Consider the following 16,077-nt stretch of genomic DNA (forward strand, 5'->3'; position numbering starts at 1 on the left):
CCGTCCACCCTGCTTAAACTTCTACTCAGAATGCACCACTTCTAAGCCCTCCTTCCATGAACAGCTCCCCTCACCGGGACCATGGCGGGGCCTCCTCACTGCCCGTGTCCCCTGCTGCACTCAGCTGTCCACGGGCCTCTAATGGTTCCTCCTCATGATTAAAATGAAACCCAGAGATCTTCCCCTGGCTGACGAGACCCTTCCCGATCTAGCCTTAGCCCACAGTCTCTGTGTGGTGACCTACTGCTGCATTACTAACCACCCCAGTCCTCAGGGCTTTAAACAATCATTTACATTTATGCCCCCACCCCCCTGGCTCCACGGGGAGACACCCGTGGAAGCCTGACACCACAAACAGTACAAACCCGAAATGTACTATATCCTTTCCTAGACATACATACTCACGATAAATTTCATTTATAAATTAGGCAGAGTAAGTAGTAATGAAATTGAGCAACTCTAACAAGGTACTGTAATCAGAATCACAGAACTGCGGGCTCTTTCTCTCAGAATAATGTATTGTATGGTCCTCACCCTTCTTGTGACATGAGAGGATACAAGGTCTGCATGAGGAGGTGCCATGAGGGGTAGGACAGAGGGACTGTGACCTAGCATTAGGCTATTCTCAACTCTTGGATGATCCATCAGGAGGGTCACCCACTTCCAGAATAGGGCTGCCCACAGATAACAGAAACCAAGCAAAAGGAAACCGCAGGTAAGGGGGCCCTACTGTACGTTCCTCGTGCATTTGAAGTTGGGACAGGGTTCAGAGGGGAAGGAAGGCATGTCCCTGTTTCGCGCAGTCAGCCCAGGCAGCTCAACTGCAGCTAGAAATTTCGATTCCAAGGTGGCACACTCCTCTGGCTGGCAGATTAGTCTGGGATGGCACCTGGAGCTAAAAATCGGGGTACCTCTGTTCCTTTCCACAGGCTGCTTGGGCCTTCCCCAGCAAGGTGGAGGAGTTCTAAGAGCAAAAACAAAAATAAACAGGACACACTTGGACCAGAAGCAGCCAGTCTCCTAAGGTCTAGGCCCAGAGACAGTCACAATGTCCCTTCTGCGGTGTTCTACTATTCAAGCAATCACAGAGCCCAGATGTAGGGGGCAGGGACACAGACTCCACCTCCCTCTGGGAAGAGGGTCACAGATGTTTTTAAAGCACCATGGATCTCATCTCCCACTACCATCCCTCCTCATTGGACTTTAGTCCCATGGAACTCCCTGAGACTCTTTGAACCCGTCAAGCAGGTTTCCACCACAGGGCCTTTGCACTCTCTCCTCCTCCTGTTGATTAGAGCAGGGCCCTGCTCAGTAACCAGCTGTTGAATGGTCCTCTCCATAGCCAGAGGACTCTTCTTTCAGATTTATTTGAGAGAGAGAGAGAGAGAGAGAGAGAGAGAGAGAGAGAGAGAACAAGCAGGGGAAGGAGCAGAGGGACAAGCAGACTTCCTGCTGAGCAGGGAACCCCGACATAGGACTCGATTCCAGGATCCTGAGATCACGACCCAACCAAAGACAGATGCCCAACTGACTGAGCCACCCAGGCACCCCCAGAGGGCTCTTTCTAAACACACACTAACCACATTAGTCTCTCCCCTGCCGATAACCCTCCCAGCTCCCCCCCACACTGTCTACTTTCCCCTCATCCACCCATCCCCCACCCTCCCCCCATCCCGAGCTCCTCTCAGAGCCACAAACCCCCTCCTTCCATGACACTGGCCAGTCCCACCGCACATTCTGGGTTCTCTGCCTACAGTGCCCTTCCTTCCTCAGCTGTCTCCTGCTCATCCTTTAGGACCAAAATCCACCTCCTGGGAAGCAGTTCCAGACTTCAGGCTGGATTTAACACTGCTCCTGTCCCTCCACAGGCCCCTACATGGCTTGGACCCCTGCAGCAGCCCTTTATGTCGTACAACCTGTCTCCCCTGTCTCTCTTATCTGGACTCGAGCCGCAGATGGCCAAAATCCTTGGACCTCAGCCTCCACCCACACCGATTTGTGACGGAAAAAAGTCTTTATTGATAAATAGGTTACAATGAAATAAATAGAGTGACAGTTTTTTGGGGAATAAAAACTCAGGATTTCCGTGTCTCCACCCCAGCTCTAGTTTTCAGCCTCCGCCTTCCTACTGGCCAGTTTGGATGATGAGGCCTTGGTGGACATGCCTGGCCTCCTTGGGCCCTTGGGGGCCTCTCTCTTCCTGGCCAGGGGTTCAGGTACTGTCTTAGACCTGCCATCCCTGGGACGAGCAGAGGCCTTGGCTTTGGGCCCCTCCTTGGCCACATGGGCAATGACCTCTTTAGGGATGTGGTTTTCCTTCTTTTTGGCTGGAGGAGCAGCACCATTCTTGCCCTATAAGAAAGCAAACCATAAGAAGAGAGTGGAGCAGGTTTGGACGCATAGCTTAGAGCCCACAAGAACAGGGTTGAAATCCCAGTGGGCTCCAAGCTGGGGGGAAATCTGGGTGGCTTTGGACAAGGGGCCCCAACCTTAGCCTGGGTCTTATGTGGGAAACAGGGGTGAGGATCCTCAGAGCACTGGAGGGCCAGACAGAAGTGAACAGAACTTTGTATCAAAATTACTCCCTTCTCCACAAATTCTCCCTTCTCTAGACCCTCCCAGGGGCCTGGTGCAGGACGCCCAAGCTCTGGCCGGCTCAGCATGGAGATCCAGACCATAGAAGTCATGCAGGACCTACCTTAGGGACCGTGGATTTTACACTCTGACTCCCAGCTTTTGTCTTCCTGGGGGCCTCACCACCTGTCGGAGGGGAGGGGAGAGCATGTGGGAAGGAGCCCTTTCAGGAGGAGATGCTGAAGGTTCAGGGGCCCTAGTCCTCACTCTGATACTTATTGGCTATGTGACCTGGGGCAAGGCAGTTGGTCTCTTTGAGCCTGGGTACCCTTGTTACAAACTGGGGGTAACAGCATCTCTCTCATGGGATGGTTGGGGGATTAACTGGACAGTGGGAGACCATCCCCAACCCTGAGCAAGGCACCAGGCGGAGCACCCCCTTTGCTGTGTTCACCCTCACCAAAGATCCCTTACTGGTTTATTGGTCTCTAGTCTTTAGCCTGCCTTCCACACAACAGCCATGATATATTTTTAAAAATACTCTGTGCCCTAGCTGTTCCCTGTTCAAAGTCCTTCCACGTTTTTTTGTCCTCCAGATCTGGTCCAGACTCCCAGCTGCCTTTCACAGGCTCCCCCTTCTACTTCCCACATTGCACACAGAACAATTTGCACTTCCTCAATACCTCTACCTTCTTCATGCCTCTGGGCCTTTGCACAGGCTGTTGTCCTCCCTAGGACACTTATTCTAGGAAACGTCCCCTGACTCCTCTCAGATGAGTCAGGCTCCTCTTCTCTCTGGGTTTCCCCTTCCCTAAACCTAACCCACCCATCGCCCCCCCCCCCCCCCCCGCCCAGCTACCATGAGTTCTCCAACTCTCCAGGTCAAGCCAAGCACTCAGCCACATTTATAGATAAAGAACCCCTTCCCCAGAGCAGGCCTCTCCTTCTCTCCCACCTCATATCCAGCAGCTGCCACAAACCCTTGTCCCCAAGCTCTCCTCCCAGCCCCCTCACACACCTACCTTGGCTCTTCCTTCTGCCTTTGACCTTTGACTTCTCACTGAGCCCAGTGGCACTGGGAGGAGCCCATGGGGCCTTGTCTGGCTGTTGAGAGGACTTCCTGGCCTCACTCACTCTTGCCTCTTGGTCTTTGGTCTGGCCGCCTTTCTTGGGAGCCTTCTCTTTGGCTGCACCTGGTTTGGGAGGAGCCATCCTTGCCTCTCGAGGCTTCTTCAGTCCCCTTTTCACCTCAGCTGGGTTGGAAAGGTCCTTCTTTGCCTCTCTTGGTTTCTTAGGGACCTTCTCCTTGGCCTCACTGGGTTTCCTGGGGGCTGTCTTGGTGGTTGTCTTCCTGGGTTGGACTTTCCTTTTATGCTTGGGAACCAACTGGTGGAGGAGAGAATGGAGTGGAATTGAGAGCATAAGTTCTCAGGGTCTCGCACCCCTACACACTACACGAGGCTCAGAGAAGAAGGCCTTGTTCCAAAAGAGGGAAGGTGGTGGTCAAGGGCATGAGCACCTCCCAGATGCCAAAGATATTCTATCCCTGTACGGCTCTTTGAGGGAGGGGTGCTGCCACTGAGAGCTGGGGGACCCAAGTCTCCTAGACACATCCTCGGTTCTCTTATTTCCTGCATAGGTGGCTGGCAGGAGGGCATAGGCAAACCCCCTCCTGTCCCCGAAGTCTGGAAGGCTCAAAGCCAGGTTCCTGGGAGTAAACTGCACAGCACACATTGTGAGTCCTGACCCCAGTCTTCAGAGATGTTAATCTACAAATCTCCTTCGACCTCCCAGCCCATACACCTACGCATGCACCATGGCTCTGACTCCCCCTCCTCCTCCCTCTACCTAGACCCTGCCCCTCACCTCATGCCTCATACCTCCATGCCTCCCTCAGTCTCCCTTTTCCCCTTTTGCCTTGGGTGGACCTTCCAAGTCAGAGAGCTGAGAGTTCACAACTTCCTGTGGAACTCAGCCAAGTCTTCTGGTCTCTCACTGGCCTCAGTCTTCCCATCTTTACAATGGGGCCACCAGGGAGTGGGTGAGAGGCAGGGGTATGTGAGGGTCCCTGGCAAACAGGTGGCCTCATCCTTCTACAGCCTGCCTCTAGTGATGTTACTCCCTCTGCTCCCCAAATCTTATTATCATCATGACCAGAAACAACCTCCCCTCCTAGCACACACACATTCCTAACTCCATGACACTCCAGGCTCCCTTCCTCACCTCCCCTCCCTCAGCCTACTTTCCTGATGGGCTCTCAGGTCCTGCAGCCTAACCCAGCCACATGCACCCTCAGTGCCCCCGCCTCTTTCACCCCCCCCCAACCCGCCCCATGCCCCTGGACTTGCCATAGCTTGTGTCCAAGCTCTGACCCTCGCCTGGGAGTTCTGTGAGGAACTTGCTGTCCTCGGCCACCTGGTTACCACAGGGACCGGAACATGGTAGCTTGAGAAAGTTCCACAGTGTTCTATGGTTACGTTAGAGCAACTATCACGTGCTGGGGCCCAGCAATGACAAGACAGACCTCATGTCCGGTCCCCGAGACTTCCCTGGTGGCAGCTGACAGTCACATGTTGGGGTTGGATTTTATGCCCAATCTGCTCTCAGCTCTAGGTGTCCCTGGATGGCTCCCCTCTGGGACCCTTCCCTTTGAAAGATGAGGATGGGGTGGCTTAGGGAGGTGCCAGCCCTGGTCTGGAGACCTGGGGTTTAGAGCCAGAGAGCGTGGGGTGCAAACCTGTGACCTTCTAGAGCCCATGGTTGGGTGTGCCTTGTCCATGACGGAGAATTCCAGGCAGGTGGTGTGGGCACTAAGGACTCTGAATGAACACAGCTGAGATAGTCCCTGGTTATAGGACACACGGGACAGGGATGAAGGCAGATGCAGCTGGTGAATTGGGGCTCTCGACGGAGGCACAGCACCACCCTCCTGGAGCAGAGGGTATCTCCAAGACAGGAGGAAGACAAGGAGAAAAGATGGGAAACAGCCCCCCAAGGGTGGGAACTGGGGAGGAGGAGCTGGGTTGAAGCTCAAAGTCTGGGGCCCAGACCCTCCCACCCTGTGGCCTCCCACAGCCCCACTCTCCAGCCCCAGCAGGCTCACTTTGAAGCTGCCAGTGGCGCCCCTGGCCTTGGAGTTGGTGGGCCTGATGAGCAGACCGCGGTGCACGCCCGTGGCCAGGGCCTGCTTCAGCAGGTGCTTGAACCGGAGGCTGTCCACTGTAGGGTACTTCTGTAGGATGTAAAGCTTGATGGCGGCCACAGAGGTGCCCCGGCGCTGCTCTCCCGCCTGCAGTGCCTCCAGGACCATGCGCAGCACAGGGGGGTGGCGGCGAGGCCCTCGGATGGCTCTGCGACTCGGGCCTGCGGGCGGACAGTGGCACGTCACCTGGTGCCCAGACCCCCACTCCGGCCCGACAGACCACGGACCTGCCTGGCAGAGCACCCACCAGGCACCAGCCACGCCGCATGGGGGGTGGGTCAGGGGTCTGTGGGGGGATCAGATACACCCCAGGTTTGTAGCCCCGCCTGCTGGCCTGTGAGCAGCCCAAGGTGGGGCGGGCAGGCTGCTTGTCTGGCCACTGGCTCCCAGTGACTGGCGCCGGGCTGGGCCCACACCAGGCGCTCCTTAGAGCCTCACTGAAAGAACTAAATAGTCCTTTTAGAAAACCAAATACATCAGGTCAGTTGTCTAAGCCTAACTACCCGTTTACAGGAAATCCAGGGGCTCGGCGAGAGGGCCACAGGGAGGAAATCAGCGAAATCCAGCCCGTGAGGAGCTTTCCAGGATGCACGGCCCGGCTTCTTCTACAAATAAACAAGGAGGAAAAGAAAAAGTGGGAAGGGGCCCTAGGGATAAGACACTGCAGAGCCCGTCCAAGCAAATGCAACGTGGGATCCTTTGTTCAAACTCAGAGCGGGACCTAAATGAGCCAACTCGGGGGAGGGGGCGTGCGGAGGGGAGGCAAACAGATAAATGTGAGCATTGAAGTTTGGTGATATTAAGGATGATATTTTGGGGGGGGTTTGCTGATGGTATCACAGTTATTTTGTAAGAGGCTCTCTTCTTTTAAAGGTAAATACCAAGGGCAACGGAAGCAAAAATAAACTATTAGGATCACAACAAACTAAAAAAAAAAAAAAAAAAATCTTTGCAGAGCAAAGGAAATCATCACAAAATGAAAAGGCAACCTATTGGATGGGAGAAGATACTTGCAAATGATATATCCCATAAGGGGTTAATATCTAAAATATATAAAGAGCTCCTACAACTCAGTAACCAAAAAATCAATCTGATTAAAAAGTGGGCAGAGGATTTGAATAGACATTTCTCCAATGACATACAGATGGCCATCAGGCACATGAAAAGATGTTCGATATCACTAATCATCAGGGGAGTGCAAATCACAGCCACAACGAGACAGGAGTTCACACCTGTTGCAATGGCTAATAGTAAAAATACATGAAATAAATAGGGGTGCCTGCTTGCCTCAGTTGGTTAAGCATCTGACTCTTGATATCAGTTCAAGTCTTGATCTCAGGGTTGTGAGTTCAAGCCCTGTATTGGTCTCCATGCTGGGCATGGAGCTACTTAAAAAAAAAGAAAAAAAGAAAAAAAGACAAGAATAACAAGTGTTGGCAAGGCTGTGGAGAAAAGGGAACCCTTGTGTACTACCGTTGAGAATGTAAACTGATGCAACCACTCTGGAAAACACTATGAAGTTTCCTCAAAACTGAAAAATAGAACTACCCCACCATCCAGCAATTCCATTTGTGCATATTTATCTGAAGAAAACAAAAGCACTAGTTCAAAAAGCTATATACATCCCTATGTTCATTGCAGCATTACTGACAATAGTCAAGATATTGAAACAACTCATGTCCACAAATAGATGAATGGATAAAGAAGATATACTCTTGGATCCAGTGGAATATTACTCAGCCCTAATCTTGTCATTTGCAACAACATGGGGTAGACTTAGGAGGTATTATACTAAGTGAAATAAGTCAGACAGTTTGATATCACTAACAGGATAACTACACTTAATCATGGTAAGTATTTCATTATGCATACAAATAATGAATTTGTATGGTTATGTACTTAAAACTAATATAATATTGTATATCAATTAAAAATAGCTTTAAAAAATTAAGATGGGGCACCAAGGTGGCTCAGTCAGTTAAGTGTCTGACTTTTGATTTCAGCTCAGGTCATGATCTCCCTCTCCCTCTCCCTGCAACCCCCTACACATGCACCTACTCCTCTCTCTCAAAAAAAAAAAAAAATTAAAATTAAAAATGAGAAACAAAGATAAATGCTGGACTATTTGTAGGTTAAATGATAACCTTGGCATTTGCTTTGAAATGACACAGTAGGTGAAAAAAGAGTACTGAGGACCTGATAAGTGTTGAAGCTGGACGATGGGTGCACAGGGAAGGGAGTGGGGGGGGGGGGACACTTTACCACTCAGTCTATTTCTGCATGCATTTGGAAGTTTCCATACATAAGAAGTTACAAAAGAATCCCACTCCTAGGTATGTATACTCAAGAGAAATGAAAACCCATGCTCAAATGAAGATTTGTACACAAATGTTCATAGCAGCATTATTTATAATGGCCCAAAGTAGAAACTCAGATGTCCATAAACTAATGAATTGGATAAACAGAACATGATATTAGCCATAAAATGGAGGATCATCCAGCCAAAAGAAGGAATGAAGTTCTTCCTTGAAAACATGCTGGGTGCCATTTATATGAAATGTCCGGAATGGGATAATCACAGACAGAAAGTAGATTAGTGGTTGCTGGGGGCTGGGGATGGAGGGTGGGGAGGGGCAGTGACTTTAAGGACTACAGGTTTTCTTTTTAAGGGGATGAAAATATTCTAAAATTGCCTGTGTGGAGATGGATACACAGCTGTGAATATACTAACAGCCACTGCACCCTTTAAATGGGTGAATTGAATGGTATGTGAATTACTGAGATCTCAATATCTGTTATTTATTTTTTTTAAGTTGCAAAAGAAAATAGGATCAAGGGAAGAAAAGAAAAGCTGCTAGTCACTATAAGGGGCATAGAAGTGGTTTAAATATGAAGCCTGATTTAAATGTGGTGATTAGAAATGTTGGCTTCTGATCAATTTGCCAAAATGAAAGACTTTTTAAAAGGAATTGATTGGCTAAAAAATATGTTTTTTGAAACACATTTTGAAGCAGAAGGGGGAAAAAAGGCACAAGAACTGTAGAGACCTAATCCAATTCAACTGTTGCTGCCTCCTGGCCAGGAATAGCCCAGTGTCTGGGAACTTTGGGCCAAAAGCTTGGGAATGGGTGGAATTGTGGGTCAGCCACACCCAGGACCCTGGGAGTGTCACTCTCCTCTCTGGGCCCTAGTCTTCCCTTCTGTACAGTGGGGATGGGGTGTCTAAGAAAGTCTGCACCCTTCCAGCTGCAGTGTCCTTTGGCCTGGCCTGCAGTGACAGTTCTAACCCCTCCCCTGCCTCCCCCAAACCAGGCCCTGTCCCAGGGAGCCACCCCAGGTCTCTTCCTTTCCCACTCCCTGAAGCTGAATGCAGTTCCTCACTCTGCATTATTCAATGCCTGCTCTTTCCTGGGATGACCAGAAAAGAACCCCTAGCTCCCCCAAACTTGTCCTCCATCCTCTCTCTCCCAGGAATGGCACCCACAATACCTACCCGGACACCCAAGCAAGAACCTGGAGGACATCTGGACCTCTCTTCCCCACCCCTTCTTCATAGACTTCTCCCCTCTCCATCCTGAGGACCGCAGCCGCCTTCCCCATGCACCTCTCCTCCCTGCCCTTCCCACTGCCCTCAGTGAAAAGGGCCCAAGGCCCTGGTGAAGGCTTGGAGGCTCAGCGGGCAGGTCCTGGCCCTCCCCTCCTCCTGCCCCACCACTCTGCCCCTGGCCGGAGGAGGGCCTGTGACTCCCCGGATGCTTGCCCCAACCCCCTCACCTCTGGGCCTTTGCCCGTGCTCTTCCCTTGCCTTGGTGGCCTTTGTCCCCCATGGTCACTCAGGTAGCTCTCACTCATCCTTCAAGGCCCATGCAGCACCATGATTTGGACACCTGCCCCGACTTCTCAAGGACTGGTGAGCAACACTGCCCCAGGCTCCAAAGCACCTGGAACTCACCCTCCAACCTTCTCTGAAGGAGCCTTTACTCAGACTCAGAACACTTCCCCTGCCTCACCCCGTTTCTTCTGGGTAAGGCCACCTGAAAGGTGACCTTCTTCAGAGGTCACCACCTCTAGAAAGCCCTCCTCGACCTCCCAGAGTGGGTTAGCGACTCCTTGGGGCTCCTACAGCCCTCTGCATTCCTGGCGTCAGAGCACGTGCCACATTACGAAATGGCATCCATTAATGAGGCAGTCTTCCCCATCAGACCGAGAGCTCCTGGTGGGAATGAACCTATCCATATCCAGAGAAACCCTGAGGCATTGTTTGTTGATTGCAAAGTGGGGCACAGCCCTAAATCCAAGGCCCAGCCTAACATCAAACGCTTGCTCTCCGTTCCCCCCACCCTTCCTCCAACTAGCTGCCCTCAGCTGCAGTGTGGCTGCCAGCCCTCCCCCAACAGGAAATGGGCTCCAGCTGGGGAGACCCGCCCTGCCCTCTTCCCCTGAGCTGGGCCAGCCTCAGTCCCCCGACCCTGGCCCCCCTCCCCGGCCCCTGCTAAGTCCAGGCATCCGCTCTTCTGCCAAATGAGCACCTCAAGTCCACAGCCTCTAGGATGGGTGCTGGGCTGGGAGAGGAGGCTGGGTGGCACGAGGAGGGTCCAGGACACCCAAGGAAAGGGCTCGTGGGGACCTACCTGGCTCTTCAGACCCAGACAGCTCGGACAACCCCACTGTGGAGGGCAAGGGGGCTGAGGACGCTGAGGATGTGGAGATGTCGCTGGAGGCAAAGCTTCCAGGAGCCATTGCATGGGTAGACGCAGATGCAGACGCTGATGGTCAGACCCCTCCCAAGGCGTGAAACTTCCAGGCCTGCTCGTTCCTCTTATATATCAATAGCCCAGCCCCACCACTCCAATTAGCCCCTGATTGGGCTGGGAGGCTGTGTGGGCTGCTGATTGGGGCAGGAGGGCTGGGATGGAGCACTGCAATACTGCCCTGTGCACGGACGCCCAGCTTGGCCCCCCACTCCACTGTGACCTTGGGTGAGTCAATTGATTTTTCAATTGACTTTTCCCGTGGCAAAATGATCTGCGCTGAGATGACGGTCCCTCCTGTGCCCTCTACCCCTACAGGGCCCGGAGAGGCTGATGGGGAACTGGGCACACCTGGGGCGTGGAAGTGGCCACTGAGGCCTCCAGGCCCACTTACCTCAATGCCACTCCTGTTCTCAGGCCACTGCCACCCTTGGTTTCTCAAGAAGTGGTGTTTCTCGACCTCGTTGGCACTCAGGAAAATTCACACTGAAACAGCGGTAAGATACTATTTTCCCATCAAACTGACTAAAATTAAAGGCAGTGTAGATAAGGATGCAGGAAGTGCATCCAGTGCCTCCACCAGGAGAGGGAATTGGGGGACAGCCTGCTTTGGAAAGGTATTCCCTTGAACTCAGCAGCTCCCCTTCTCTGTCCTAGAATTGCCTTAGTCAGAAAAGAAACAATTGATGCATTATCTGGAAAAAGAAAAAAAGAGAGAGAGAGAGAACTACCAGATGAATCCCTTGAGGCTTGGCTGAAGTACTCCCTGAGTACCGAATACCGAGCAGCCATTTGAAACGATGGGTGAATTAGTACAGGCGCAGGTGGTTTTCTGCACCTGCTGGAATGACAGGTATTTACGTCTCTCTCATGCAGATGCCGGGTGGCCAGGCCGTCAAGAAATCACAGCTGCTGGGAGGGGGAGCCGCTTTGGGAAGCAGTGCGGTGACATCTAACACAAGGAGAGTTACAGATTTGGGCCACATCCCAGCCGTGGAGCTCTGCTCCGGGGAGAAGTTGGGGAGAAACTCTCACATTGAGAGATACGGGGACTCACACGCACGTCCAGAACAACCCGAATCCGCAGCCCGGGGAAGAGAGGACGCATAAACCATGGTCCGCTCACTTGGTAGAGGAGTGCATGGCAGACAACGAGTGAACCAGAGGGCCACCTGTCTGTCTCAGGCGGTGGAGCATGTGGCTCTCTGTCTCACGGTTGTGAGTTCGAGCCCCACATCGGGTGTGGAGCCTACTTTAAATAAATAAGTAAATAGATAATTTTTTAAAAGATTTTATTTATTTGACAGATCACAATTAAGCAGAGCGGCAGGCGGGGTTGGGGGCGGGGGGAACAGGCTCCCTGCTGAGTAGAGAGCGGGATTCGGGGCTCGATCCCAGGACCCTGAGATCATGACCTGAGCCGAAGGCAGCGGCTCAACCCGCTGACCCACCCAGGCACCCCTAGATAGAAAGATAAATTTTTAAGATGAAAACAAATGAACCGGAATGAGTCTGTGGAATACGCTCCCCTGCCGCCTCTTCTGAGAAGAGAGAATATGTGTGTGAGTGTATGAGTGTGTGTGTATCTGTGTGTGTGTGTGTAAGTGAAGGTACGGAAGAAGGTCTGAAAGGATTCACACCAAGATAATAGTAGTGCTTCCCTCTGAGGAGGGTGTAGGATTTGCAGGACACAGGTTTATTTAGTTTTTTCAGAGAGAAAGGAGGGAGATTCAGAGAACAAGTGGGAGGAGGGGCAGAGGGAGAAGCAGACTCTCCAGCAAGCAGGGAGCCTGATGCAGGGATTGATCCCAGGACCCTGAGATCATGACACGAGCTGAAGGCAGACACTTAACCGACTGAGTCACCCAGGCACCCAGAGGATTCAGGTTTAAAACACCACTTGCATTCTTCTCCCTACAGTCTCTTTATTGTTGGGATTTTTCCAGACCAGATGTCTGAATTGAGAGAGGCAGTGGCCATCAAAGTGTTCTAAAGTGAAATTAGATAGCACTCCCCCGCCTTGTACCCTTCATAGTTCTCCACTGCCTGTAGGGGGAAGCTTGACCTCTTGAGTCTGGCTCACGGAGCCCATTTCCCCCTGGAGCCCCACAGCCCAACCACTGTGGCTCTTGGAATGGGCTAGATTGTTAAGAGCTGGCCTTTCTCCTTTGTGTTCCTTTTGTGTGTATGTTGGATGGATGCAGAAATGGCCCCAATTTTTCACCCCTGCCCGTGTTCATGTTCATTTGCATATAACTTTGCAGCTCCTCGCACACTCCTTAAATCTGAGCTGGCCTTGACCAACAGAATACGGTGGAAGTGATGCCATGCCATGTACCAATCCCATGTGAACAAGCCCTGGCTAGTTTGCTGGATGCTCAGAGGCCCACAGCTTAGGCACCCCTGTCACCCAGCCCATAGCTGGCCCACCAGCCAAACCTTCAGTTGACCACAGATGCTTTATGGAGCCCAGCAGGGACTGATCAAACTGAGTCCAGATCAGCAGAACAACCTGGCTGACCCACAGAGTCACAGGCAACAATACATGGTGTGTTGTTTTCAGCCACAAGGTTTGGGGGTTGTTTGTCATGCAGCATAAGCTAACTGATACAGTCTGCCTAGAGGGCCTTTCTTCATCCCCACCTACCTTCTCTAGATTGTTTCCCACTCATCCTTTCAGCCTCAGTGTAGCTCAGAAAAGCCCTCCCTGACCCCTTAGGAGGTTAGGATCCCCTTCTCTGGTTCCAGCAGTCCCTGGAACCTCCAGCACCCTGAGGCACAGCTCTCCCACACTAGCCCCTGGAGGGCACGGGATGGGGATGGCCAGGGTTGTGTCTGTCTTGTTCCTGGTGGTATCCCTGGTGCCTAGAACAGTGCCTGGCACACAGTAGGCACTCAGAACCCACTGCTGTGGAACCCCAGTGCCAGAGCCCAGCCTGGCTGAGTGGAGGGAGGCCTGAGAACCATCTGCAGGAACCATGTTAGAGCAGGAGGCGAGATGAGGCAAAGAGGCACATGGTGCTGGCACAAACAGGGGCCGCAATTTTGATCACATTGTGGGGAATTTCCAAGAATTGAGAAATAGAGAAAGACTCAAGAGATACAAACATTCCCACAAGCTTCAGATGAAACCCTGCTCCTGGGCTGTGCCAGGATAGAGTTTTGCATTTGGAGGGAAGAAGTTCTAAAATGCACTGCAGATCTAAAAATTCTTCTAGAGGATTGCCTTTTTCCAGGGAAATGATAACTGTAAGGCTCAGGCTGCTGGAGAGAGGAAAGCTGCTCCGTGTACTTACGTGACTCCTACTGAGGCTGGTATGGGATTTAAGTCAGGCTGACAACTGTTTTACCATTTTAAAACCCTGAGTGGGGGCTTCCTACATGTGCACCCTCTCATAGGCCTGAAGATTACAGTTCCAGACTTTTAGAAGCAGCGACAGAGTGTTGGTTTTGTGTAACTCTAGCCCCTGTGGTATCAAGGGATTGGTGACTTTAGTCAATGAATGCATAGAGGACAGGGTGGAAATAGTGATAGCTACCATGTTCTATGTCCATGTACATTTTTATATTCACTATTTTATTTATACATCAAGAAGCTAAAGTTCAGAGAGGACATGCACTAGATCTTCCCAAGTCCAGACGGTGGGCTGGAACCCGGAAGCCCTCTGTTTTAGTGACGAAACCAGCTATAACTCCAGAATAACAGTTGTTTAAACAAAAAACCATGAAATCATTGTCTCATGAGACTCTTCAAGAGTGAGTTGTGCAGGGCTGAAAGGCAGCATGGGACACACAGCCAGGCTCCTTCTTGCTTGCTGCTGTGCTGTTCTCTGACCACAGGTTCTCCCTCACGATACAAGATAGCTGTTGCAGCTCTGGTCATTATGACCACATTCCAGCCATCAGACAGGAAACAAGAGAAGGGGAGGATGCCTCCATTCTCTGAAATGTGCAACCCAGAACTGCACATACCATTTCCGGTTATATGCCATTGACCAGACCTTAATGTCATGCCACCACAGACGCAAGGGAAGCTGGGAGATGCTGTCCCGTGCTGGGTCACTAGGTGCCCAGCTAGAACTTGGAGTGATATCACTAAAAGAAAGCAAAGGGAATGAGTATCGGGGGCAGTTAGCACTTGCTTCCGCCTTTCCTGAGACCCCTCCATTATTTTAATCTCTTGACCACCACCCCAGGGGCTGCTCCTTTGAACTTGGTTCACGTCTCTGGGAAAGAACCTCGCGTTTATCCAGTGCCTACCATGCATTGCAGTTTTTACAGCAATCATCTCTTTAGTCTCTACAGACAATTCTACCAACTGGGATGAGTCTCCTCTTTAAAGCTGAGAGGCCTGGAACCGAGTGAGGTTCGGGGTCATGGTCCAAGGTTGTATGGCTCGGAAGGGCACCCACTGTCTCTCTGGGGGCACCCTGGGGTGTCAGGAGTGCACGTCTCTACTGGGGGGGCATAGGGTAGGCTGCCATCAGGCTTTGCCGCCTTGGTGGTGGTGCCCGGGTGGGAGGGTCGGTGCATGCTCTCTGCTCCCAGAAACAAGATTGAGGTGAGAGAGCTCTGTGTCCTTGAGGCTGGCCAGGTCACAGCCCAGACACTTGCTCCCTCCAATCCATCTCTGAGTCCCCAGGACATCCTGGCCCAGGGTCAGCTTCCTTAGACTGGGTTGAATGAAGATACAACAGGCATTCCATAAACCAGTTTGCCACCTGGAGCCTGGAGATAAGGTAACACCCTCAACCCAAGCTAAGCCAGCAGCTGTGGGCCTTGGTATATGGCAGGGGACTGTTGAATCAATGATAAATGAAAGAGAGAAAGAGGACTTCCTCTCTATCAGGAAAAAAACAGAGACTTTTCTGGTTTGAGAGTAAATTTTTTTCTCTGGATGTGGGTCTGAAACAAGCATACCACTCCTCAGAATAAGTAAAGAGATGGGGTGGTGAGGAAACAGGGCTGCCCACAAGGCAGGGCAGCAGAAATGCCCCTGTATCTCCCACTGCCTAACACATCAGAAATGTAGTGAGACCTGCAGGACCAGCCACAGGAATCTTCTCTCTCGTGTCCGCAGTGTGGGAAAGAGGCCTGGTATAGTGGGCCATCTCCACTTAACAGAGGCCAACCCCTCTGGGCCACTGTTAGATCTGCCCACCCTGTCTCTGGCCCTCCTCCGTCTGGTAACGACACCCCTCATGTACCCCTTGGGCTCCTTCCTGTCCCCACCCTCACTCAGACCATTTGGTTTATGTAGGGATGGGTGGGTGACGGGGGTGGGGGGTGGGGGGGGGAAGGTGCTCAGGTGACCCAGGTCTGGCCAATCAGATGATGAATCCCCATTCTAACCTGGTGATGGGTGTAGGGGTGATTAGGTGACCCTGGCCTGGCCAATGAGAGCCCTACCCAGGACCTTTGCTGGAACTGTCAGGGAAAAAGCAGCTCACTTTCTGCAGGGCTTGCTGGTAGGTGTTTGTGCTACCTCTTGGGAATAGTGAGCCTGTGCGTGGGGCCAACACAGGGAAAAGTGTAGCTGGAAGGAGAGAT

The 16,077-nt window shown here is 51.9% G+C and overlaps 1 protein-coding gene across 1 annotated transcript; it reads right to left on the reverse strand.

Moving 5' to 3' along the window:
• Positions 1-2,103: 2,103 nt before the first annotated feature.
• Positions 2,104-10,516, reverse strand: H1-8 (H1.8 linker histone; the record flags this gene model as incomplete). The annotated part of the gene is made up of 5 exons (XM_080811696.1): positions 2,104-2,352; positions 2,699-2,760; positions 3,597-3,960; positions 5,678-5,937; positions 10,408-10,516. 5 exons carry the CDS (start codon positions 10,514-10,516, stop codon positions 2,104-2,106), a joined length of 1,044 nt encoding a protein of 347 aa, XP_080667822.1.
• Between the last annotated feature and the right edge of the window lie 5,561 nt (positions 10,517-16,077).

Source organism: Martes martes (assembly GCF_963455335.1).
Source record: "Martes martes genome assembly, chromosome: 1".
Taxonomy (NCBI): domain Eukaryota; kingdom Metazoa; phylum Chordata; class Mammalia; order Carnivora; family Mustelidae; genus Martes; species Martes martes.